Source organism: Amyelois transitella, chromosome 8, assembly GCF_032362555.1.
Source record: "Amyelois transitella isolate CPQ chromosome 8, ilAmyTran1.1, whole genome shotgun sequence".
NCBI lineage: Eukaryota > Metazoa > Arthropoda > Insecta > Lepidoptera > Pyralidae > Amyelois > Amyelois transitella.
Genome location: NC_083511.1, coordinates 135,936 through 163,892, shown reverse-complemented (window position 1 = coordinate 163,892; position 27,957 = coordinate 135,936). Strand labels below are relative to the sequence as shown.

The 27,957-nt window shown below is 38.0% G+C and overlaps 2 protein-coding genes and 1 non-coding gene across 4 annotated transcripts; 2 read left to right on the top strand and 1 right to left on the bottom strand.

Annotated features, from left to right (window-relative positions):
- Window positions 1-260: 260 nt before the first annotated feature.
- On the top strand, window positions 261-27,240 carry LOC106141910 (uncharacterized). 2 transcript variants are annotated; one of them, XM_060945660.1, is made up of 17 exons: window positions 261-995; window positions 1,248-1,447; window positions 2,878-3,006; window positions 3,498-3,617; window positions 4,396-4,522; window positions 18,047-18,173; window positions 18,879-18,959; window positions 19,294-19,377; window positions 19,848-19,966; window positions 20,516-20,590; window positions 21,418-21,589; window positions 21,875-22,090; window positions 22,407-22,584; window positions 23,958-24,027; window positions 24,867-24,931; window positions 26,113-26,277; window positions 26,828-27,240. In XM_060945660.1, exons 2-17 carry the CDS (start codon window positions 1,370-1,372, stop codon window positions 27,020-27,022), a joined length of 2,001 nt encoding a protein of 666 aa, XP_060801643.1. In that variant the 5' UTR covers window positions 261-995; window positions 1,248-1,369; the 3' UTR covers window positions 27,023-27,240. The 2 variants fall into 2 exon arrangements, with proteins under 2 accessions (XP_060801643.1, XP_060801642.1); XM_060945659.1 differs by having other exon boundaries at window positions 262-1,447.
- On the bottom strand, window positions 5,762-13,775 carry LOC132902044 (collagen alpha-1(I) chain-like). Its single transcript, XM_060945661.1, has 7 exons — window positions 13,680-13,775; window positions 10,875-11,013; window positions 7,999-8,142; window positions 7,522-7,615; window positions 7,106-7,175; window positions 6,267-6,884; window positions 5,762-5,893 (listed from the first exon to the last, which is right to left on the bottom strand). The coding sequence occupies exons 1-7, from the start codon at window positions 13,687-13,689 to the stop codon at window positions 5,778-5,780; spliced, it is 1,191 nt and encodes a 396-aa protein (XP_060801644.1). The 5' UTR covers window positions 13,690-13,775; the 3' UTR covers window positions 5,762-5,777.
- On the top strand, window positions 17,927-17,997 carry Trnag-gcc (transfer RNA glycine (anticodon GCC)). Its single transcript has one exon. It is a non-coding gene; the product is annotated as a tRNA-Gly (tRNA).
- Window positions 27,241-27,957: the final 717 nt, after the last annotated feature.

The window sequence follows — 27,957 nt, the reverse complement described above, 5'->3', positions numbered from 1 at the left end:
ATTTATTGGTATAGCTTAAATTATATTCAATTCCTTATTCTAGTACTAATTATGGGATCATGTTTTTTTTCAGTATATTTGGTCTTAATTCCTTTGTTTTCTATTAAAATGTAAGCTAGTGGTAACATCTAAAATACCTTACAGTTATTTTTAAACAAGATATAATAAGAGGTACAAATTGCACGGACGGTATTTTTATTTCACACTGTAAGTGTTATGAATGGATATGCCCCCGTTCAAAACTGTATTGTAAGTAGATATCGTAAAGTATTCAATATTTTAGCTGAATCATCTGCTTATTAAATCTATATTATTATCTTGAACCACAGGCTTAACTATTATCAAAATTAAAGATAATTTATTTGAATAAAATATAGAAATACAGTTGTACAACCTGGGTGGTTAACAATATTAAAAAAAACCAGCCATAAATAATTTAGACAATATTTTCACAATCTCTACGGAAAGAAAGGCGGCTGGCACCCACGATGGTTTTCTTCACGAAGCTTTCACTAAATAAATGTGTCCATTATCATAGCCGCTTATTACGACATCCACGAAAAAGGAATGAAATGGTCCTATTCAAAAGTGAAGTAAGTTGGAATAGGACACACACCGCCCCCAACAAAAATCTTTATTTTTAATATATTTTTTATAGTAATATATATTACAGTCCGCTTTGCTACGGGGTTTCTGGCAACCGGCGACCCAAATATCGCGTTTGATCGTAAACCGCGATCTGAGATTCCGGCCGGAGCCCGATATATCTGGCAGTCTCGCGCCCGTCACCAGCGGTCTAAATACTGGAAACGTAAACATTCGCCTCTCAACTCATATCACCATGTATATTTGCCGAAATAATGTAGAATTTAAGTTTTATATCTGCGGATTACCGCGGGATTACGCCGGATTGGAGTGATAAATTATAGTTTGCGTGTAGTGGAAATCTGTGAAGTGTAATTTGTCGTGTTTGTGGAAGATTGTTTTTTTTTACGGTGGAGATGAGTTAATTTATGTGTTAAATATTTTTCTTATTTACTTAATCTATCTTTTTATTGTACTTTTAGTTTGTACGTTAGATGCTAAGTATGGTTTATTTTCTTTTCTTAGTCTTATAACGTTAGCCACAGGTATTCAATTATTGTATACATTAACAAAATCAAAAGTTTAAATGATGAATTTCAAATTATGGCTGGAAGGAAATTAGATCAAAAGATTTGACATTAACCTATGTTGCACCACTCTAGTTAATCTTTAGTTAGATCTACAAATGACTCGGTCATTTTAATCATAACTGTGACTGACCACACCTGACCACCAACTGTAGCCGGTGACCATTCGCGACTGACCAGTCAGTGACCACGTTGCAATGTCTCGTCGTGAGCGCGACAGGCCCGTGGTGGAGTACCCAGTAGCACCTCTAGCGCCTCCCAGCAAATGTGCTAAGGTGAGATAGTATAAATAGCATTATTTCTGGATGTACAGTCAGCGGTAGAAAAACTTGACCCCCTGTACAAACAAGCCAAATGCAAAAGGAGTGAGATTTACCTGCCGATGACTGTGCATACAGTTCGCTAAATTAAAATGTAATCTCAATGATCATAGTTACCTTTTACATCTAGATATGTATTTTTGCTACAACGAGAAAAGTACAGTAATTTTATTAATCTATTTAAAACATTGGGCGGACTTAATGCCGTTTGGTATTCTCTATCAGTCTACCAGCTGACCAACCAAAAAACTCTAAATTGGCGATTTCAGATTCAGGTTTCCTTTGTTTCAGATGTAAAAATACTACTTATCCCAGTTTTTTGAGTTTAAATTCTACCTAAGTATGTAGTTTATACCACTTCACCAGATGTACAGGCATACTGCCCACCATGCCTTCTTAAGATCGAAATCTTTTTCTTACATGTTCAAGATTAGCCTCTTTTCCTCTTTCATTAAAAAGATGGTCCATAAAAAATACATACATATATATATATATATATATATATATACTCATTGAACCTGAAAGTTTCGTAATAGTAGTATTTGAACCTACAACCTCCGGGGTTATCAGGCCATTAGACGTAGGCAAATGAATATACAGTCAATACTATATTGTTCACATCTGTTACTGTTGATTTTAATGACTAATAATTAGATGCTACATTACTCGTATACCTACACTGATAATTGATCAATGATTAATTTATATTTTGGGCGCCTTAGATAAAGCTTTGACAGGATGGCGTCATAACAAAATACATTATTATCATCACGCATACTTTTCATCGAGATAGGAAGATAGTATGGATTCTCACCTGCTAGCTACGATCCTAACAGATTTTTATAGCTTCCTTTACGCTTATCACTATATACCTCAATCACTAGGTACTTGGTGATGTTAATTAAAATTTGATAGAAATACACTACTTAGACTTCAAGTAACTGTGTTTTGGGCTTTGTATTTTCTGAATATTTCCACCGGAGGGAGCAAAAACTTAGGCTTATTACAAATGAAAATACTGACTGAAGAATCGATCAACGCACAGCTGAAACTACTGGATATTGAAACTTGCTTTCCAGCTCAGTGTGGTGTACTCAGATACAAGTGCTACTTAATTCAGGCACAGTCTCACAAAATCTAACTCTGTTTGTTAGTATCAAAATCAATATTTATCTAACCTAAAAAGTTTATTTATAACAAACATACAAATATTCACGTCTATATCCCTAGCGGGGTAGACAGTCTTCAAGAGACTGAGAGGCCACGTTCAGCTGTTTGGCCTCATGATAGAATTGAGAGAGAGGGAGGGTTTCCCGATATTCCTATCTTGCGCATAGCAAGTCGCAAACGCTAGATTTGTATTTTTAGGGATGGTTCTTGCTCAGGTGCTGTACTACACGTGGAAGCTGTGCTCGGTGGTGTTCTCCCACTTCGTGATGATCAGCCTGGTGGTGGCCTACTGCATTCTGGGAGCCGTCACCTTTGAGAAGTTGGAAGCGCAACATGAAAGAGAGGTAATCTAAGTTTTTTATAATAGAACGTTCTTTTATTGACCTTTTCTTTGTAGAAACTAAGAACTATCTTCAGAGTATTTATCTGTCTCATTTCTAGTCGAGTGGAACCGAATACGCCACCTTTAATAGACCATACATACACCTTCACAATTATTAAATTCAACGTGAGGTAGTTTCAGAATCCACCCAAAGATATAAATATTGCTAGTCCTTTTTGACTATAAGAGACCAATATTTATTACACACAGTAAAAACATAAGTGCAGAAAAATCTTTACAGTAAACGACTGTAATTTTTTATAGACTACAAGTATAATGTAACTGTGCCCCACCATATTTACCTGAGACCATGTGGGTTACGTGGATGAGATCGTTTTAGTTATAAGGTCGCCTTTTGCTATAATTTTAATATAATTAAATGTGAATTTACTGTAATTTCTCGTGGTGCAATAGAGAGTTGTTGTATTGTTCATCCATTGTACTCGTGTGCAGGTGAAGATGAACATATCTCAGATCCGCAGCAACACGACGCAGAGCATCTGGCTGATGACGCGGAACGTGCCGCTCCTCAACCAGACCAACTGGACCTCGGAGGTCGTCGACATGCTCAAGGTGTGAAGCTGATATACATTAGATATGGTCACGTCTATATCCCTTGCGAGGTAGACAGAGCCAACAGTCTTGAAAAGACTGAATGGCCACGTTCAGCTATTTGGCTTAATGATAGAATTAAGATTCAAATAGTTACAGGTTGCTAGCCCATCGCCTAAAAGAAGAAACCCAAGTTTTTAAGCCTATTCCTTAGTCGCCTTTTACGACATCCATGGGAAAGAAATGGAGTGGTCCTATTTTTTTTGTATTGGTGCCGGGAACCACACGGCACATATGAAGCTGATATATTTGACACGTATGTATGACAGAGGCGCGATTGGATGGAATTGCGATTGTCTCTATTAGTTTTTGAATCCTTTCATGTTTTTCGTATTTTCTAAAATATTCTTTATATTGCTTTCTTTGTTTTTGATATTCTACGTAATTGTTCTTCTAATCATCTCTAACATAAAAACTTTCTTTTACATATTTGTGTTGGTTAAATTCCATGGCCAATCGATAAGCCGCTGCAGCGGCTGATCGTACTTTCGGTCACATTTTGTGATCTGCTCAGTGGACCCCAGGGCCCTTGAGCAGTAGCGGAAAGTAGAAACACTACCAAACAAGAAGGTGCTTCATAAACAAAAAGCATGTTATTTTGTGAAGATGTTTTTTTGTCTGGTTATGAACCTACAGATTCGTACGCCGTCGAGAGGTTAATTTTATTTATTCCTCATATCTCATAACAGCACTTCAAATTTTTATTCAGTAGTTTCCTTTGAAAATTGTATTTTTATAGGACTTCGAGAATTCCATCCTGCTGGAAATGAAGGTGCGCGGCTGGGACGGCAACGAGAGCACCGACCGCATCCAGTGGACCTTCACCGGCGCGCTGTTCTACTCCATCATCGTCATCACCACCATCGGTAAGTGGTTCTATGGATTACAGGTGAAGGAATAAGGTGGGCAATCTGAATTATAAAGACCTATCGTGGAAATATACCTTCCAACCGTAACTCCGCCTGCGTGAAACAAGTTTCCCGTTTATTTCGGATTGTCCTCACGTTTTGACACCACACGGATACTGTAGGCCCAGTGGAATGTGTTGATATGACAGTCAGTCAATGAGTTTGCTCATTTAAATATACAGATAATGACCTGTATCAAATAGCAGGTGCCCATCGGCGCGACTTGTGTTAACATTAATCCTTGAAAACCCAATCTAATAAAATGTTACAAACATTATGCTTAAGCATTTAAAAAAAAAAAAAAAAAAAAATATACAGATAGCTATATATAAAAGAGAACCGAAATACGTTTGGTCCATTATCGGCGTCACTACAAGTAAATAAATTTTCTTTTAATTCTTGATTTTTAATCACAACATTCTACAGAAACCACAAAACTAAAGCAAGTTTTGAATAATGTGCAAATTAAAAAAATAAATTTTAATAAATTCTTGAAATGAAATCGTATTTCTATTCAAAAAGCTGGCTAAAATCCCGAGTTGTGACGAGCGGTGGATGTATGACACGTTGGGCGATTGCCAAACTCATTCTTCAATTTTATCACATCCCGCTTATTTCTTTTGAATTATATTTTGTATGCAAAGTAAATATCATTAGGTAGGTAAGGCACTTTACAATTTTTTTTTATTGCTTTTTGTAATCTTTTCACAGCACAGAAATTTACACAGTTTTGAGAAATAGTGTAAGTATTCCTGCTTCAATTTTAATGTCAATACATCAGAGCCCTGGTCCTCTTTTTAGATTTGAAGAGGTTTTTGGCTTACCATTGCAACCTATAAGGAATTATAATGTGGTTCAAACTAACTTTATGTTATTATCTTTTAACATACATTCATCAAAAATAAAATCACATCTCTCTCTCTCTCTCTCGGAGGGGAGAGAAATACTACATCTTTCCACTCGCCACGATCCCTGTTAAACTCTTTCGCTTTTGCTTCATTCACATTCATAACTCTCTTCTTGCAAGCTCGGCGATTTCGGGTACTCTTGACCTGATCTTTGGCTAGAATATCCTCGATATTCTACTTAGTTATAATAACATCCTTCGCAAGAATTATTTTATGTATTCAATGGGATAAAAAAGAAACTTTCGAAACAGTTGAATACTAGTGGGTAGTATTAATTAAAAAAATATGCCTTGTAGTTGTTTTATTCAGAAAACATCGCTGTCCTTTTTAAAAGTTTCTTCCGTGGTGTCGACAGCCCCCGGCCTTGTCTGGACCCTGGACTTGCGATTCCGATGTCTCGGACACCGCGGCCTGGGGTCGGCTATAACATATACCATTTGTGAACCACGCATAATAAAACATGTTCATCATATTATAGGCAAACAGGGCAAATGTACGATGGCATTAGTATTTACTATTAAGCTTGGTCTTATCTGAAATTTCTAGTCCAGCTCTTTCAAGTAAGAACCGCCGTTATTTACATAAATTTATCGGAATAAATAAAACTTCATTATCCAGGTCTCTGTGGTTTACAAAATATAACATTAATCACAGATGTTAGGTAACTAGCACAAATTCTACACAACTATTGGCACTACACACTACTCTACCTAGTGCTACACAAGTCTCAAACACAAACAAATCACTACCACACACACGTTAGTGTCACACAACGCCACACACAGTTTATTTACCGTAGTAGAAAGGCCTTCTAGGTCCTATGTGTCCCGTGGGACCTCCTGGCCCAACAAGGATCTGTCTTCCTGGCCCTATTATACCTGTTGGACCGCCTGGGCCGACCAATAAACCTGGGTTTCTCATTTGGCCGCCTCCATACCCGTACGGCCCTATAATGCCTGTGGGACCTCCAGGGCCAACCAAAACTGGTCTTCGGCCGTATCCCGCGGGCCCAATGATGCCAGTCGGACCACCAGGACCGACGAGGATGCCTCGCTGAGCAGATTCGCTCGATCCGACATCTCTCGAAGGAGCGGTATATCTATCGTCGAGATTATTAGGACCGATAACGCCTGTAGGGCCGTCCGGGCCGACGAGCACTCCTGGATTGTTTTGTCTTAGAGCTCCTGGCCCGATGATTCCAGTAGGTCCATCTGGTCCCACCAAGATGGGTCTGCTAGGCGCGTGGTCCCCCGCGGGCCCGCCGGGGCCGATGAGGACGGGCGTCTGCTGCGGGACGCCCGCGTCCCGGTCGTGGCTGTAGGCCGAGATCGGCGGCGGAGGGAACGGGCCCGCCACCTTGTCCTTCCCGGGATACAGTTGGGGACGCTCGTCGTTAATTTCGTTGAAGAATTCTGAAAAAAATATATATAACTAAGTATTAAAACTGACGGAACATAAACAGGGTAACCAATGGTTTTATTATTATTTATTAAACTACCACTTAAAAATAATCTTAATCAGTGAGAAATAAATGTTATCTTAGCAACGATTAATAATATCTTATTTGTGCCAATGTTTTCATACAGAAACATTATTGAAATGAAACGGCAACATAACCTAGGTTAACAAATACCTGGATTAGGGTAAGCTGTGTTGCCGGGGCGTTTAGCGCAGCACAAATATTTACCCGGGCCGCACACCTTCTGAAATTTTAAAATAAAATTAAATATAATATTAATCACAAATTGTACAATTAAAACTGACATAATAAATACACTATCAACTTAATTCGTGAAGCCACTCAGATGATAGTAATTTCTAATCACAATGAAGTAGATGGAATCTATAAAGATGAATCGCCAAATAAGCGTATTTACTTGCGAACAGCTTGAACAATTTTTAAAACACAAAAACATTCATGGAAGGAAGGAAATCTTAAAACAAGGAAAATAATAAAATCAACTTTGACAATAACAAAAATAAAAGAAAATAAGTCAAAGTAACATCTGCTCGGGCAGCTTGTATAATAAAAAAGAAACAGTAACTCACCGAAGTGTCGTGTCCTGGACTGCAGTCAGGGTTTGTGACGCACTTGCATTGCAGCATGGAGTCCAGAGTTCCGTCGGAGTACTGACGGTGGGGCCTGGAATATTCGGGAATTATTTTTATTAGAATTTTGTGTTGTCACAATAATATGACATTCGATTCAATAGTATCTGTATTTCAAGATTTATTCTCGCAAATTCTACAGATATAACTTCATGTTAACGTAACGTTCTTGCTTCTGTATTTTTAGGGTTACATTACCTGCTTGTTTTGAATGAAATTAATCTGTCTGAATAATTTAGACATTGACCCATATAAAATTTATTGAAGATTATAAAAATCAATCAAGGAAAAAGTTTATAGGTACTTAGGATTTATATTTGGGCGATGGACTAACAACCCATCACTATTTGAATCTCAATTCCATCATCAATCCATTCAGCTGAACTTAACGTGTGTATTATCACATCATACACTCACTGCGCTCTGTAAGCCTCGTGCGTTTCGACCCGGACCGGGTACCGGCCCGGCGCGTCGGCCGGCCGGTTGTAGAAGCCGGCCGTGTCCCGCGCCGGCTGGAACGGCGCCGGATCGTCGGCTTCCAAGTCACTCGAGATGTAGTTTCTAAAAATAAAAAAAGAAGATTTCGTTTAAGTTTAATATGGAATAATGAATAAAACCTTCAAGGTAAGTGTCACACCTGCGAGTGCCGTGTGGTGGCTAGAGTAAAATGAGAATGAAAATAAACAAAGCTCACTCCGTTACTGAAAATTCAAGCTAATATTTTATCCACAACAAGTTATGTTGGTGCCGCTGTAGGAGGTCGAAATTTAGTCGAGGTTCGGCCGTGCAGCTTTTTTCTTTAACTTGGCGGATAATCCATCTCTTTATTAGATGACATAGTAATTCCAGTAATCAGTTATTAGACATACTTATTCCCAGAGTAAATATGTGACAAACATAAAGCTGAACATAAAAACTTAGTCAATCTTTTAACAATATGTACATACTTGGTAATGTTTTGTCTTTAGCGGATCAAGTCAACTAGTATATTATAATCGGTATGTAATACTCTGTGGCCGAAGATATTACTACAAAACTGTTGTTAAAAGCTAGGTATCTAATTATAAATTTACTCCAATTAAAAAAGACACAAATTTATCAGCCTCAATGCTAATGAATGTACATTTTTTGTCAGTTTAATCTCAACGCAGTGAAAGTAAGGTCGGTGTTATACTGAGGCCAGTTTCGCAAAATGTTTGTGACTGCCTTCCTTGTGACAATGCGCAGTAAAAGTGTCACGTGCGTAAGACCTACCAAAATTAGAGTGGATACTATAAGCTAGTCAAGAATACGATGTTTGTCAAAAGCTGTTTGTTGTTTATAAACTGTATAAGTTATTGATAAACTCTGCGATTGCCTGAAATTTTCTAGTCACAATTTCTCAAAGATTAAGGAGAATAAATTAGTTAAATCACATTGCTATGATATGAATAGAATATTTGCATACATATTATCAGTATCGAAATTTATTGCTCAGCAAAGATTTATGCTTTCCTCTTTTATTGATCTCTTACGACATTCATAGAATTAGAGACAGTGGTCACATTATTTTATACTTCGGTACCGTACCACACAACCTCCTAAATAAAGACCCAGTCAATAGAATAATGTACGATACATTGAAGCGTAGCATTGAAAACGGAATATATAAGAGAAAACGCATAATTTATAACGGAAATAATAATTACAGACGTGCAAAGGTTGAGTTTCCAAAATACAAATAGACACGACACCCGGCTGCGCACGCGTCGATAATAACACAATTACAGAGGCTTGCATCACTTCATGACTCGTTTTACCAGATTGCCTCTCATAGTCAGGTAGTCTAATTTGTTCGATAATTTTAATGCATAATTTTACGTTTAACTGCTACGTGATTAAAACGGGGGTAATGGGATACTTATTAAATTAATTTTATTATATTTTAACTTTGGAAATATAATAAATTTAATTTAATAAGTATCCCGAAATAAACACGAATCCTACAAAATTTAAAAGTAGAGGGGCCTAGTTAAATCTTTCTGTATTTTATCTAATATATTACACATAAAATTATATAAGTAGATAAATCTTGGATGCTGAACTATCGATACAGCTTTATGATTAGATACAAAAAACACACTTACGTTATGTTCATAAAAATCACTCACTTCTCACGCACGAAGTTGGGGTGCTTCGCTAGTATAAAATTTAACAAGTGCTACTCCTTCTTAAACATCAGTCATAAATCACCGATGAGGTCAATGAGACTCTAATTATCGTCACGATATCAGAAGATAATTGTCTGCTCCGGCGCAGAACTAATACAATGCTATCACATCGGTTGCTAATGAAACCTTTGGGAATCCCTAATTGTATGCATTGTTCGGACTGGGCTATCGTAAACACCATTCTAAGGAGATTTGTGTACCGTGGGCACTCCTTGACACTGTTAAAAGAATAAGCTTGATAATATAAGTTATTTAATATGAGTTTGTTGAGAAATTGTTTTACTTGGATAGAAATACATATATTGAAGTTTTAACTTAATTTAAACTACAAAACAATAATTATTTTAAACTTTAAGACACGTGCTTTACAGTTTTCAATGGGATGATGACTCGAATCAAACAATTTAATTCAAAATCCTCAATCTGCGTGTCATACTTTCCGGCTGCAAAGATAACGGCGAGATAATAAGAACCCGATTATTGAAATCCATACAGATTATTATATGGGCAAGTGTGTTTGTTAATTTAACCGAATTTTACGATAATTTATATATTTTTTTAAATGTGCATTTCGTTCTCTTGTAACCAGCCACGTCGGAAGGTGCGGTGTTGTGACGTCACGTTCCCACAGCCCTGGATCTCTCTCCGACAGATCGCAAACACAATGTGACGTGAAGCCGATCTATTACTCGGCTGACCTCCGCTAACAATCCACTAATTATGGTGAGACGCCGGATATTGTGAGAGGTAGCTGGCTCATACAGATATAATACGACCCTTAAAATTTGATACACATTCAGATGTATACACAGATGCATAATATGGGTCTGAAACTTTACTTCTTATGCGTGTTTATACATTATAATAATCAAGAATATGTTTTAAAACATTATGTATTGTATCTGTGTAGCTATTAATTTCGAGTATATTATTGCGATACCTATCTATAAGATATATCTAACCACTTTCTTTTGACTATTTTTAGGTCTAATTTATAATATTTTTTTGTTTTTAAGATTATATTGTAGCTCATATAACCTTAAAATCAACCCGGCCTATTTAGTAAAATCAACAACGACTAACCTTTCTGATGAAGAAGGACGTTCTTCATCGACGAACTGAACCTTGGTGTCAATCCTCACTGAGGCGCCGCCGTCCGGGAACTTCCACTTCTCTGCGGAGACTGCCACCGCCAGGGCTAGGAACAACCAACGTACTGCCTCTGAAATATGTAGCATTTCATCAGATTATTAGATAACTTTATTCAACTTGTATGTATCGTTGAACTTTGGTAGATTTTGAAAAATCTCAATTACGTCCAGGGAGTACCTGGAGATAAGCCAGAGGTTAGACGATGACCACAATCCGAGAGTCTGTAAGTCAGATCACCAAGCAACAATCATGAGCCTTCGTAACCTTGTTAACCAACAAACCTAACCCAACTTGAATTATATGCCATTAGTTAGAAAGAAAACTCATTTTCTTAGTAATGTCTTACGATATCGATGGTAAAGATATGGAGAGTCCTATTGTAAAGTTCTAGGTTCCCATTAGTTCACAGCACTGGCTTGTTAATAATTAAATGACTAATCATCCAGCAGTATTACAATTTGGTTGGATCTACATCGAATTGTTTAGGCTAGTTAGTAGTTCACCTCGCCGCGTTGAGTTTCCGAAACGTTTCACAATCTGTTCAAACACAACTCGGTCGTAGGTTTGGGTTCCACTCGGACAGTTGGCTCTTGGCCGGCTTTCAAAACATTATTGTTATTACTTGTGTGTACATGTGCGGCTATAATATCAGCTTCTCAAAACTAGCTGTTATGATTGTGACACACAACTATTTAGTAAATTGATAAATGAATAGATGTTATGGAAAACGTTTTGAGAACTATTGATGCCGTCGCTGTTTCCAAAACTGTGCTTGCGTATTGTTATTGCATTGCTTGCAAAAAGTTTAATTTTTATATGTATCTTTAAATTTTAATGATGCAAGCCATAAGCGACCTAAAACTGAATGGCATTAATCTTATATGGTGCAGAAAGAAATGCAGAAAAGTGGACTCTAGATTCCAGATCTTTATAAAGAAGAGGTACTATAAGTGGGTATCATAGAAAAAGGACTTCAACTCATTATTGGATCAATAAATCTATGTATGTAGCATTAAAATTATAGGAATATGTAGGGAGGCATTATAATGTGCTATGTAAGAGCAAAAAAAGCCCAATGTAAGAGCTGCGCACCACACCATAGGATTTTTAGGCTTTACCGCCCGTGGGTGGTGGTAGGATTAATACATGATACGAGTAGATGTCAAACACATTGCAATATGGGGAGGCACAAGATGGTGCATAGACCGGTGACACTTGAAACGGGTACTATACAATTCGGAAGACATGTTTCGTTACCTGTCTTTTTAATTGCTAAATTACCTGACCTTATTTAACACAAACATTTTTTTAGACTTTTCAGTAAACTCCCACGATATCCAAGCTACTTATAAACACTATGAAGTGCAACGTGAACTAAAGATAATGAATCAACTCCTGACGTCAAATCATTGTCTGCACAATGACCAAACCCTCGGAAGTGCTATGAATACTTGACTGAAGCAATTACTTCGTGTCCATCATTATCTGATTACCTGCATCGTCCTCGAGATGAATCAGAATTGCAGTTAACCTATCATCATCACCAACATGACTCAATGTTACATAAGGAAATGAGGAAAAACTTTATTTATCGCTTATTTTTAAACATTTTTAACAGTGCTGAGAGTTGAAAGTTGATATATTATTTCAGATTTTTTGGCATGATTTCAATTTTAATTATCATGTGTCAATTTCGCTCAAACAAAAATATGATCTTTCGACTTAAAATTCGAATTCGTTGATGACTGTACATAACTGATTAAATAAAGGGATCTTGTTAAATTCTAACAAAATATTTCCATAAAATCATTCCAAATTCCTGTTACATCTCAGAATCCTGTCTGTTCTAATTTATTTCATGTACGTGAGACTGACATTTTGTATACATAAATCAAAAACCTAGTAACTGCATTTCAACTTTTTTTTAAAAATCAAGCCTCAAATTAGAATAACCTCTGGAAAAGCTACGTAGAATAATTCGCAAATGTGCGCGCACGCACCGGCAGGTGGGCGGGCGGCGCGCCCTGGGTTGCGCAACTGCAATGATGCGCGTGCGCTGAGGCAACCGCACACCTTTTCGGATATCCCGAGTTCGGATATGGGCATAACTTATTGCTTCAAGGTCGCCTTTATAAATATCAAGGTCAACATTTGTTGTTTTGGATAAAATAATGGGAAGAAGAGATGCTAGAATATTTTTACGATATAAGTTTGAGGAAATTTTAAATTAATAGTTTCAATATTCAAATAATATTGTAACAATTATACATTTTCATAATGCAATGCGAAAGTTAAAAATCAGTTATTTTAAACTGTTTTATTCCGCCGCATCTGCCAATCGATGACAATAAATAATATGTAACTATTAATGGCTAATCTACCTTCAAACTATTAAAAAACGCGGAGAAATTTTTGATCAACTTTGTAAATATTTTTTTCATAAAGCTGAACATAGCCTTTCAGTTTTTTCAAAACTATTAGTACTTTCTACCCCGCAAGGAATAGACCTTGACGTGACTATATGTAAGTATGTATTTTTCAAGCAAAAAATCCCAAAGTTAAATATTTACAATTAACTCGTATTTAAAAATTAAATTCATAAATTCTATCACACAAAACAAAAAAATAAGCAAAAATATAGCGTCAAAGAAAATTCTATTAATGTAAAATCAATGCGTTTGTTTTTTAAACTGTTTTTCAAAAAAATAAATAAAAATCGACTGCAATGATACTAACCGCGCTTCATGTTCCACTGTTAACACCAATAATCAACATAAAATAAAAAATAATAAATCACAAATTCTAGCAGGGTGCAGGAGCGCGCCGCTCGCCCTCTGTTATGTAACTGAGCCCGGAGCCACCACGCGGTGAGTTGCGCCCGCGCAGCCTTGGAGACCGAACATACTCCACGAGAAACTTGCTAACAATTACACTACAATACATTTGTTGTCCTCAGTTCAAAAAGCAATTAATGAAAATTCACTTGAGTAATTTAGTCAACAAAGCTTAAAATAAAAAAAAAATAAGATAAACTAATATTGTTACTTAAAGTATATCGATAATAGGTTAACCGTGTAACTAACTTTATTAGTACAAAGTACAGACGCTTCTCAAAATGAGAAGGTTGCCACTAAAAACTTTTATATTTTTGCGCCTGCCACATTTTGCCAGTCATCGGCATTTACTTCTTCAGTGAAGAACCTTCACTTTATCAATTAATCTAAAAGTATCTTAGAATCGATCAGAATACTGAATTGTAATTTTTTACAAGCAACACCTGAAGTATTTCAGCAGCTAACACAACGGTAATGTTTCAAAGTTTTCGACATTACGTGTGGAAAGAGCGCGGTTGCGCGAGTTGTTGCATTGAACAGAAACTAATTTATAGAACTTCCATTGTTAGGAATTTGTCGAAACTTTATTTTCTTTATTGGTAATCGCAAGTAATTTTAAGTGAACCAATCGTTGCTTACACATTACGCAAAATACTATTTAAAAATACTCGTAATCGAGGTTGATTAGAGAAATTGTGCATAAAAAATTTCAATTAAAAGTTGCAATCTCCAACAATGGTGAATTTCTCTCTCTCTTTAAGACTAAATTCTTATCATTTTTTTCCATTGATATAAATTTTTCTACATAGTGCGAGTATTCGCTAAAACATTACAACATTTATTACTTACACTCATACGTTGATTTGCTAATGCAGGCAGTCAGCCAACCGATACCAACCTGCCTATTGGGAATTATAAGAACAATTAATAAACAGCCGAATGTTGTCTATCAGTCTTTTTAAGAATATTGATTCAGTTTATCCCTTAAGGGATAAAGACGAGATTTTATGTATGTAAACAAAAATGTGTTTCTGAATTTCTTGCGACGCCTCACTCAATTGAATTGGGTCAATGAAAGTCTGGGTTGAACAATGGTGATGGTAGCCGGCCTCCAGCTCTCCGCCGCCGCAGATGGTGACCCTCACCTTACACGCCATCTCCAGTTGTGATAAGTCATTAATTCGTCAAAAAGAACTGGACTACCTAAAAGGGTAATTTATTGTACTTGAAAGTACCTACAATGATGATGTCGTAAGCTTGTATCGTACGCAGTTAGTTGCACAGTCGGTAAGTTGTCATGTACGCACATAATTTAAGAATTAAGATTTAATAAGAAAATACAATAATGTCATATCACAGGCATTGAAAACCTATACTGTTTAACAAGCAAGACCTAAATTGGATAATCTTTATGAAAAACAAACAGCTAATAAACTATTTTCTTAATTCTTGGCGCTAGACGCCGACTCGTTTTTTACTTTTATCATAGACCTCACACGACACAGAGCATACCAGTCTCAAAAAGACTGAAAGGTCACATTCAGCTATCAGCGTTCAACTTAATTATTATTTACAAAGTAAGAATAATCCTGTTTTCTTGATAACATATGATATAAGGGCGATCACTCGGCGATACCATGACTATACAAGGCGTAACTTGTCTCGTCATCGTCAGTAATGTGAGTTTGACTAAAGTTTATAGGGAGTAAAAAAGAGTGCGCTATTAGAGAGAAAACTCAAGAGGTAAGGCAGTCATGCCATGATTCGGCTCGTAGAATCGGGAGGTCAGTACAGCCATGGGTGGTGGTGGCGTCGTCATGACCCAATTACCCCACAAGGCCGCCTCATTACCAAAACGATACAGTCTGTCCAAGACGCCGACCTCGCCGGTATCCGCTTCAAATCAATGACGGAAATTATATCAATTTGGGTAAAAAATAACATGCGCCATTTGTACTGATCGCCGGTCGATTAGCTATTAAATTATATATAATTTTTTTATATGTAAATGATACATACATACATACATACATAAACTATGTACCATCTGTATGTATGTAAATGATGATTATAATTATAGAATTTTTTGGAAGTAGGAATTATCAAAGCTATTTATTATATTATGAAGTCTATTTCTAGTAGGTGGTGATACATGATGACGAGTGCCTGACCTACTTTATAAGTAACTCCTAACGTAACTTCGTTTATATTCCATTCAAATTCGAATTCAAAAAATTTATTCATTACTGTGGAACATTTCAATATCGGTAAATAATTGTCAGATCTTATTGTTTCACAGCATTGGTTGACGTCAAATAAATTGAGTCTAAGGATCACTTATCTCAACAATGAAGATGAATGGCAATGACGTCACAACTTGCATCACTAGTTACTTGCCTGTTATCTAAAGTAAAGCCAAGCCTTTACAAGCCAAAGTGCTCGTTTAATGCTACACTACCGAGGTGACCGAGCGGTGCTCGGTGGTCGTCAGAATAACCATAAAAAGTAAAAAATAATAATAAGAAAACCATAAAAATTATAAAAATACAAATTATTGCGGCTTTTTAATAGAATAAAAAAATAAGTGCTTTCAATTAAATACTTCTTTGAATTGTAAGTAGGTTCAATAAACATTAAATAAAATATTTAACACCTCATGACATAAAATGAAATAGGAGACGTTTTGCAAAAAGGTCAGGTCAAGAATACCCGAAACCAAACGACCAGCAAATAATAAAGATATCATGGCAAGTGGAAAGATGTAGTCTCTGCCTACCGTTCCAGTAAAGAGGTGTAAATGTTTTTTTTTTGTAAGATCTCGCTCCCGTTATATCCAGAAAACAATACCGTCAATGCCGCCAATATCGTCTGCCTCTGTGCTAATCGTCCAAACGGATCAAGTAGTTTTTTCGTTACAAACAAAAATACTCACCCTTTTTTCTTAATAATATAGAATAGTACCTTTATTATATAGGGATTGCATGTATTGATAATAATCTACTCATAGCCTCAGGCATATTCTGAACTAGAGGCCGCCCGCGACTTCGTCCGCATGGAAACCCTATCAATCCCGCGGGAACTCTGGGATAAAAAGTAGCCTATGTGTTATTCTGGGTCTTCAGCTACCTACATACCAAATTTCATGGTAATCGGTTCAGTAGTTTTTGCGTGAAAGAGTAACAAACATCCATACAAACTTTCGCCTTTATAATAGTAGTAGGATGCATGTATTGATAATAATCTACTCATAGCCTCAGGCATATTCTGAACTAGAGGCCGCCCGCGACTTCGTCCGCATGGAAACCCTATCAATCCCGCGGGAACTCTGGGATAAAAAGTAGCCTATGTGTTATTCTGGGTCTTCAGCTACCTACATACCAAATTTCATGGTAATCGGTTCAGTAGTTTTTGCGTGAAAGAGTAACAAACATCCATACAAACTTTCGCCTTTATAATAGTATAGTAGGATTTAGAGAAAAAACGAAGTACCTACATAAACTTCCACTGAGTATTCGTTTTGTTTGTGCTGTCAGTCGGTCTATTTGGAACACTTATCATAACATCTTAGATCATTTAGATCTACGAATCAGGCTCCAGCGGATGTGAAAAAAAAACCCGAACCAGCAGGAAACAGCGAGTGTTCTGGTTTTAGTTGATTTGGCTCCATTGCCGCCATTAATATCAACCTTGACATTCATATGATTATTATAGTTTAGTTGATTCGTGTAAAAAAGGTACTTAATGCGTTTTTTATTTTCATGTTCATGCAGGCTGAGATCGATAGTTTACAAAGCATGATGTTTTGGGACTTTTGGGTACTTAGTTAATGTAAATAAATAAAAGAGAACGCACACATATCAAAGCATGCCCCAATCCATCGAGTCTAAAAATATGAAATATGATTATGTAGGTCTAGAGGTACTAGGCGTATAAAAATGAATATCTCAATATAGATTTTTCGATTTACGCTGTTGGAGCCGCGGGTGTATTCTAATATTAGAAAAATATTTCAATCACAAAATATTTGTAAACATTGAAATATTGCAGTGTAATGAACCGACACCCTACTGATGCAAGCAGTTATTTGGTCTACTTTTGCTTTCAATAGTTTAGCGAATACCAACTTATATTTTCATCACCTCCCACAGAGCATCGGTGGTTCAGTGGTAGAATGCTCGCCTGCCACGCGGGCGGCCCGGGTTCGATTCCCGGCCGATGCATGTTCTTTTTTTTATTTTTATTTTTTTAAGGTTTTTATTTTTTAATTAGGCTATGGACACATTGCACCAAAGACACAAACCGGCAAAGTGGTGACAATTTTCTACGCAATTCTGGGCATCCCGCTCATGCTGCTGTGTTTGTCCAACATCGGTGACGTCATGGCGTCTTCTTTCAGGTCAGAAAATATTACCAATTTAATATAACGACTATGACTATGAGATTAAGATCATTTATATTTTAAATCTAAATACCTGCATAACATTCCTATTTTATGCAGAACACCAAGCCTCGTGGCCTCACCAAAGATAGCCTGTCGAAAACGAACATCTTCTACGTGTTAAAAAATCTTTGCTGATTGTTTTTACGATGTACTTTTTCTAATTATTTAGAATTTGATACTACCCCTACTCCGTTTTTTAATTATATACACCTAATAGAATGACAGTAAATATACAAAGCAAATATTTGAAATTAGGGATATTGTAAAAGTGGGATAGGGCCGGCCTCGTCGAACTTTCAAGGACCAAATTTCGATGTCTTAAAAAAGGGTGATGTTATGAATACCCGTAATCGTCAAAATATGCATTAAAAGAGTAAGAGTGTAGAGGAAGCGGGAGAGGTCTGTAGTGATCGTAGCAAGTGGAAATCCATAGTCACTGCCTACCCCAATGGGAGCCAGGCGTGATAGTATGTATGTAGGTAGGGACTTTCAAAGCAAAAGTGAATAAGCATTATTTATCCATGTACCATTTTCAACATCATCCTGCTTATCATCAGGCTGATTGAGATCAAACACGTTCAAAATTAAATAGTTAATAAAAATTGCTTGATATATTTATATCGACTATGTTAGTAGGTACATAGTTTATTTTTATTACAGATTCCTGTACTGGCGCGTGTGTTGCTACGTGTGCACGCGGCCGCCCAAAAAGCGCCACCGACACCACCACGCCTCCGCGAGGTCGGCAGATCACCACATACTCAGTACATTTATTGACAGAAGCTATCTTGTGTATAAAATTCTCGTATCACAATGTTCGTTCCCGTACTTCTCCGAAACACACAAAAATTCTCATGAAATTTTGTGAGCGTATTAAGTAGGTCCGAGAATCGGCCAACATCTATTTTTCATACCCCTTAGTGATAAAGGTTGTCCACCCTAAACATTTTTTTAACTAGAAATTACTTAAAAATTATTTATATGGCAAAACAACGTTTGCTGGGACAGCCAGTAATTAATATAAATTTTGTCAAAAAGGGTTGTGAAAGATTAATATAAGGTATCTAATGCGCAGGCGTTCGGTGCGCGCGGGCAGCGGCCGCGGGTCGACCCGGCGCAGACGTCCTATGGAAAGGGCACACTCCGACACTGACTGCAGGTAAAAAACAACACACATCATGTCTTTGTCTCTTACGGGGCAGACAGAGCCAATAGTCACAAGACTCGAGGGGCACGTTTAGATATTGGCGGCGTGATGGTATTGAAATTTAAAGATAGTAACAGATAGCTAGGTCTTGCCTTGCTCTTGACGCAATCTGCACGGTAAGGTATGAAGCTGCAAAATATAATTATTATGGGACATTTCAAACATCACTTAATTATTGTCATATCTTTTAGTTTCACAACTTTGGTTGACAACCAATAAATTACTTAAATATAAGTTTAATGTCAATAATTTCCAAAGCCTCAGTGCAGAAGTCAACTTCACAATCATCTAAACTTAGGACAATTTTAATAGAAATGTGGACGAGAGAAACTTATTCTCACCCAAGTCGAGACTTCACACAATACTGTCGTTAATTTAATAATCAGTTTCTTTAGTAAATCGTGAATCTTTTAAAATAACAGATACCGTGACAGCGGCTACAGCAGCAGCCGAGCCCGCCGCCCGCGCCCGCTCGCCGCGCCGCCGCCCGCCCCGCCGCACGCGCCGCGCACGCACTCACAACCGCCTGTCTACAATAGAGGCACAGCTTTTATTTAATTTGTAGTAGCTCAACAGTATGCCGACCTACCAAATTCCCACAGCACTCTATTAAACCGTTCTGTAACTTGATATGCGGTTCACTGTACACTTTTATGGTAAAGTTCGGTTTATTTATTTTGGCGTCAAACATTCCTTCTGGTTAAAGTTACTGCCGCTTCCAAAGCGCATAATATTTTAAATGAATAAATTAAGTTCCTTTTATAAGTAACATAAAAATACAAACAGTCATGATGTCGTTTATGTCGTTTGATCTCCATTTCTAACGATACAGGATGTCAAACAAAAGACTTGAACGAATTTGAAAATAATTTTTTTTTTCTTTTTCAATTTCAAACTAAAAAACCACGGCTTGTATTTGTAATGTGCTTTGTTTTAATTTCAACTATTTTCCGCTCTTTATAATACAGTCTTCTTTTATAAAAAAATAAATATGAGATATCATCAAACTAATAGATATACTCGTATTAGTTTGTTAAAAAGTAAAAACACCATCATCTAAAATATAAATAGTATACTTTAATTTTAACAGGTATGAGAGAGTACGAAGACGACCTTCCCGCCAGGAGCGACAGGCTCCCCCCACGGGACTGTGATGAAGATGAAGGTACCTAAAAATTCACCTATTGTAATTACTGGCTGGCTTCTATACGCCTATCCCAAATCTTTTATACTTCTTCCGTTACTGAGTAATCAATATACTAACAATTGGATCATACCACTGCTGGTGGTGGTACTGTTCCTTTGTTGTCCTAGGTGTAAACCCTGTTACAAGCTTTACTACGAGTATTACAGGCGAGGGCTTGACGATCCTCCCACAGCCTTAATGGTAAAAGCGCGCAAGGTGCTCCCAGGTGGGACGAACCTCGGCCTTGGACTTTGCCTTTGAGCAATGCGAGCAATGAAAAAAACTCGCGAGCGGACGCAGCATTCAGAACCTTTGGGTTTTGTCTGGACTAAGATATTTAATTGATGTATAGGAAGTTCTTAAAGATTTGACAAAGCGAAACCATATCGATTAGTAATTTAGTACTTACCGTCTATGAAAACTATAGAATGGTAGTCAACAGGTTGTTTCCTTTTACGTGGGCATACATACAAACATACAGAGGTAACAATCTTAAAAAGACGCAGACATCCTGTAGTAAAGTATAAAAAAATAAAGCAATAACGCGTTCTCACCACTTTGCTTAATTATTTTAATCATTTCGGCAAATTCATGGAAAAAGGTTAAGGAGGTCATACGTGAATCTAACTTCTATATCCCTTGCAAGGTAAACAGAGCAAACAGTCTTGAAAACACTAATAGGTCACGCTCAGCATATTGGCTTAGTGATAAAATTAAGATTCAAATAGTGACAGTTGCTAGCCCATTGCTTAGGTAAATCAAGAATCCCAAGTTCAGAAGGTACCTACCTTATATTTTTATTCCAGATTACTTCCCGAAAATCTCTCTCCCGCTGCAGGACCTGGAAGCGGCCTTGAAAGACCTGGAAGACCACCACGTCAAGAGGTCTTCGAAGGCGGACCTTCGCAGCAAGTCTCTGCCGCGCCCGCCCAAGGCCAGGCCCGACTTCGGTTCACGAAGATATTTGGACGATCAAAGGTTTATATTGACCTGAACCTTTGAGATGCCGAGATCGTTTATTTTCTGTTTGTATAAAGCATCACTCAAAAACTACCGGTTTGATTATGAACTTGATATCTTTGGTTTTCTTTAGCATTCTGTGCACCACAATGGGTACTTTCTATAGCCACAAAAATATTTTTCCCACGGTATTCGAGATAATATTGTCGTTTATAAACGTGTACAAACGAAACCATTATTTCAGGCACTTACAAAGTACATTGATAATATTTGATAATTCAACCTCCATCACATTGAACACAGGAACTACGACATAGATGAGAGTCAAAAGATGTTCGAAATGCACGACCTCCACGACGTGGACTACGAGAACTACAGAGAGAGGCAGGCTTTGGAGGAGAGAGAGAGACGGAGGGAGGAGAGGGAGGAGCAGGCGTTGCGGGACCGCGGGTACGACCCCGAGGACGAGGACTACGAGCTCGACAGCCCCCGGGGCAGGCGCGACCGGCTTGGCTATACGTAAAGTTATTTATATAAGTGATGTGAACGGTATCCACATGTCATTTGTTATACCAACACACAAAATCCAGTAATAGACTAGCTTCAGTTCAACTCGGTCATTTTGCTTAATAACCCGCAACATACATATCAATAAACTGTCCCCTTACTGTTAAAATAAAAAACAAATAAAAAAAAACTAATTGTATTTCAACCTCTTTGAAATCGGACCAATTAGAAAGAGATACATGTTTTCCGTCCTTCTGTCTCATTCTAATAGAAAGTTAATTTTTATTCTTCAGTTTAGTAATCCTCTCGTGATTAAATTTATTTGTAGAAATAACCGCGGCCGTTCGGAGTACTACGAGCGTGATCCAGACGAGTTGGACTACGAGCGAGGGCGAACGCGGCGCGCGCGCAGCGCCGTGTACGAGGGCGAACGGCGCGGGGGCTCCACACGGCGCCCGCTCAGGAGGCTGCAGACTGTGGACGACAGCCGGCAGAACAGATATTATGTGCGTTTTACGTAATATCCATACTCACTAGGTGTTTGTTGAAGGGAAAACCTACGAAAAACCTTACCCCTTACTCACGAGCTCAAGTTTATATCTTGTCTTCCCTCTCTTCAACGTCTCGGATTACCTCAACGATAAAAAGGCAAATAATCGAAGCCATAATATATCCTATCACCTGTATATAAATAATACAGGTATTCGACACGCACGTTACTTAATTTACGTGTTTTATTTCGGACGTTCCGAATCATGTTACAATGATCCGTTATCATCACCGAGTGACTGAAAACCAGCTCCGTCTGCAGGCAGAATGTTCTTCTACCGCCACGTTGTTGACACGCCAACTACCCTCACAATGCACACTAACAGAGGCCGTATTCTGGAGCGCGGCCGTATTACGGTGATTACTACCCGACATCGCAGAATGTGGTTGCGTTTTTGTTATCACTGGATTTTACGCTGAAGATAACTTAGTCCATAGTCCATGTAAAAATTGTTCGGATGTTTTTAATTACAATTGCTTCACGAATTAGCCTCGGGTAAAATGTCGTTGGTAAGACAGTATCGGCGCGTGATGAAATTCTATCCAGTGATTAAAGCCTGATTCCAGCAGATGTTCCGCTATGGCCGACTTTTTACTTTGTCGTTTCTTTACAACTGCATTATGCTCTTTTATCCTTTTATCTACGAGTATACTATACTAATATTATAAAGCTGAAGAGTTTGTTTGTTTGAACGCGCTAATTTCAGGAACTACTGGTCCGAATTTAAAAATTCTTTTTGTGTTGAATAGACCATTCATCGAGGAAGGCTTTAGGCTATATTACATTACGCTGCAACTATTAGGAGTGAAGAAATAATGGAAAATGTAAAAAAGCGGGGAATATGATTCACCCCAGAGGGCTTCAATGTTGCCCAATATAACTAATCCACGCGTACGGAGTCGCGGGCACAGCTAGTTGTAAGATAATTCGAAATCCCAAAAATAAAATAAAGGTAAGTTACGTTCGCGTTAAATACCTGTATTATATATAAATAATATAATGCACCGCGAAAGTTTAAACTCAGTTATATCCTATCAACGTTCGCAAATAAGAACACAATGAAACTGCTTGCTCTGTTCAGAAAGCAAAATTAGAAAATGAGCATAAGTATCTCTCTGTATCTCTGACTTTACTTGCTTCCCGATCAATTTTTCACCTCAAATACGTACTAAATTAATCTAACGTCTTCTTATAACTACTTACATTGTTTAGATTTTTTTTCCCGTTCATTCCGAATACCCTTTTAACAGTTTTAGAAAAGGAACTGATAGCAGATAATATGTACGTATGTATCATACATCTTTTTAATCTTTTGTGTTTGCGGTACAGACGCCGTCCCCGGAGAGAGACGAGTGGAGCGACGAGGTGGCGACGATGCCGCGCAGGAGTCGCCCGCCAGGTACCCACCGTGACCCGCAGTCACTATTCTAGTAATTGTGGGTCATCTAATGCTACTCTCGAAGATCCTAATTAGGTCCGCGCGCGCAGTCAGCACGACATGACACGACCGACAATTTGTACGCGTCCACTAAATGTTAATATTTAGTGGACGCGTACAAATTGTCTTCTTTGTAAGTGATTTTTTTGTAGATTCTTTTATGAGAATAAATTTCTTTAACCGTACCTAATGAGGATGAGTGCTGGATTTTATCAATTTATTATAGGAATTAATTGCTGTGTGGTTATATGCACCTTAGAATAGGACCACTCAATGTCTTTCACGTGGATGTCACAACAGTCGATTAAGGGAATTGGCGCTTTCATCTAGTGCAACTAGAGAACCTCCAAAGAAGATGCCGGTCCTAAAACTCGAACCAAATACACTGGACAGGACTAGGATCAGAATAAGCGGACCCCAGGATCCTAAGCAAAGATAAAGAGAATCCAGGAATTAATTTCCAATGTTCCGTGCCGTGTGATTCCCGGCACCAGTACAAAAAAGAATAGGACCACTCCATCTCTTTCCAATGGATGTCGTGAAAGGCGACTAAGGGATAGGCTTACAAACTTGGGATTCTTTTTTAGACGATGGGCTAGCAACCTGTTACTATTTGAATCTCAATTCTATAATTAAGCCAAAAAGCTGAACGTGGCCATTCAGTCTTTTCAAGACTGTTGGCTCTGTCTACCCAGCAAGAGACATAGAAGTAACGTGACGTGACCCGCTGGCGGAAATTCGCTACATCGGCACACGATTCTCTTCAGCACATAGCATTAAGACTTAATATTTGTCGACAGCCGCGTGGGGCTCCCGTCAGTCGGAGATATACCCACTGCCTGCGGAACCGGCTTACAAAGAAGAGGTGAGGCAATGTGTTTGACTTACCACTTTTCGCTTATTCTAAACATATAAACAAACAAACACACTTCTATCCCACTCCCCACATCCCACCTCGGCCATATACCTATGACTTTTATCAAAATGTACATTCGTTTGAATACCAACCGATGCTCTTACGGTGAGTGAAAACATCGTGAGGAAACCTGCACATTCAGGCAACTGGATGTGTCACCCACCATGAATCCATTACGTGTTAGGTTTACCTGTAAAATTTGCGGAGGTCAGATGAAAGTCGCTTCGTGTAAAAACCTGGCTCACCCAATCTAGGATCCATGGTCAAAGCCATACCCCGGGCTCCACTCCTAAGAGGTGAGGATGCAACCGCGACTAAAGCCAGGAGGAAGTACAACACCTCTGCCTTTTTATATATGCCCTATAACTGGAAGATATCTCTTCTTGGGGTAAGTCTGTCGTAGCAATATTCTCTTTATGGTGTTCTTTTATATTTTACATACAAATAGTCACATCTATATCTCTTTCGGGGTAAACAGAGCCAACAATCTTGAATATACTGAAGGGTCACGTTCAGGTGTATGGCAAAATTATACATAGCAAATTAAAAATATGGCGAATTTAAGTAAAATAGTGACAGGTTGCTAGCCCATCGCCTACAAGAAGAATCCCAAGTTTATTAGTCTTTCCTTTAGTCACCTTTAACGACATCAGTGGGAATAATATGGGCCTATTCAAAAGTGTCGGGAACCACACGGCACATACATATAATCACGACTTTAATCCTTACGGGTTAGACAGAGCCAATAGTCTCTTATTTTAAAAGAACTAAGGCTGCGTTGAGCTGGCCTATGATGGAATTAAGATTCAAATAGCCAATCGCCTAAGAGAAGAATCCCAAGTATATTCTCCCTTTTGATTGATATAGTGCCGTGTGGTTCCCGGCACCAATACAAAAAAGAATAGGACCACTCCATCTCTTTCAAATGGATGTCGTAAAAGGCGACTAAGGGATAGGCTTATAAACTTGGGATTCTTCTTTTAGGCGATGGGCTAGCAACCTGTCACTATTTGAATCTCAATTCTATCATTAAGCCAAATAGCTGAACGTGGCCATTTAGTCTTCAAGACTGTTGGCTTTGTCTACCCCGCATGGGATATAGACGTATGTTGATTGATATTTATGTCCAGATAAAGCCGGTGCCGATCTGGCTGTGCGTGTTCCTGGTGGCGTCCTACATCGTGGCCGGCACGTTCCTGTTCAAGCGCTGGGAGGGCTGGGCCTACCTGGACGCGGCCTACTTCTGCTTCATAACCTTGACCACCATCGGCTTCGGGGACTTTGTGCCTGCGCAGGTAAGCCTTAAAGCGAATATTTCAGTCTATCTGTTTACAAGTTGGATTTAGGAAGAAGTTAGCGTCAAATTTACTGATGCTTTGGTTGAAACTATGCTAAGACATACATACTTAATACTACTTATATTCACGTCTTTATTCCTTACGGAGTAGACAGAGTCAACTATTTCGCAAAGACTGAAAGACCACGTTTAGCTGTTAAGGATGGTATTGAGATTCAAACACTGGAAGGTTGCTAGCCCATCGCCTAAAAGAAGAATCCAAGATTTTTTATTCCCTATCTCATATAGTCGCCTTTAACGAAATACATGGGAAAACGATGGAGTGGTCCTATTCTAAAATGCCAGGAACCACACGGTTACCACTTTACTTACTAAATACAAAATATATTTTTCGAAGATGTTTAAAATAGACATATCTTGAAAGCTCGACTTTGCACACACACAAGCAGATTCTGCATCGTCCTCATTTGTTTGTCAGAGAATTAAACTTGTTTCAAGGTGAAAGTAACCAATATGCCTCTTGATTGATAATCACTGTCTGCCTCCAGGGCCAGAGCCTTGAAGACCCTGCCGCGGCAGTACACTCCATCGCCCTCTGCTCGCTGTACCTTCTCTTTGGGATCGCCCTGCTGGCCATGTCCTTCAACCTGGTGCAGGAGGAAGTCCGCGCCAACGTGGCGGCGCTGGCCACCAAGCTCGGCATCATCAAGCCCAGGGACCAGGACTCCGACTCCGAGTACTGATCCCTGCTGGACTTCCACCTGGTGCCGGAGGTCCTCAACTTCGTGAATTCTTCGGGAATTAATCTTACTCCGTTTCTTCCTTATATCTTTCTTATAAAATCTTTGCTTGTGTAGAAGAAAATAGCTCTCTAAGTAAAATTTCAGTATTAAATCATATAAGCCTTATCTACAAATGATGGGCTTAAAGATATTGCTTCGTAAATATAAATAATAATGAATGCGCAATAAATGTTTTATTTATTTATTTAAATTTTATTGTAACAATTACAATTTGTAAAGTACAATAGGCGGACTTAATGCTAAAAGCATTATCTAACAGTCTACCATTGGGTTAAGCAGAGAACCTTTGTGGGTGATAATAATAAACATACTTACTATACCATTTATACTATAAACCTTTACTTAATATATATATATATATATACTTATAAACAACACTACACATACATACACACATATATATATATATATATATATATATATATATATATATATATATATATATATATATATATATATATATAATCTGCTGCAAATTTATACATACAGAGATTATTTACTCTCTCATGACTGAGTCAGAAACAACTGGACCACGTGCGACTTAAAACTGGCGCGGCTCCGAGGTCATGGTGGGAAAACCCCGGGGCCGGTATTTGACCATGACTGGCGACAAGCTTTTCCGAGGAAGTGATTATCAATGTTCTGTGAAGTGTGTTGGCCCAGATGGGAGAATAGAAAAATTAACCGACTTGACAATATTTAGTTATTTTGAAGTTCTGGAATTTACCTTTAAAAGGCACATGTCAAAATCCCCAAGGATCAGATGATGAGCATAGTCTGAACAAACCGATTCCAGAAGCGACTCAAAGGTAGAAAAATAATCTATCCTTAAAGAAGGGGATAAAATAATAAAAGATGCCAAGAATAGATTTACA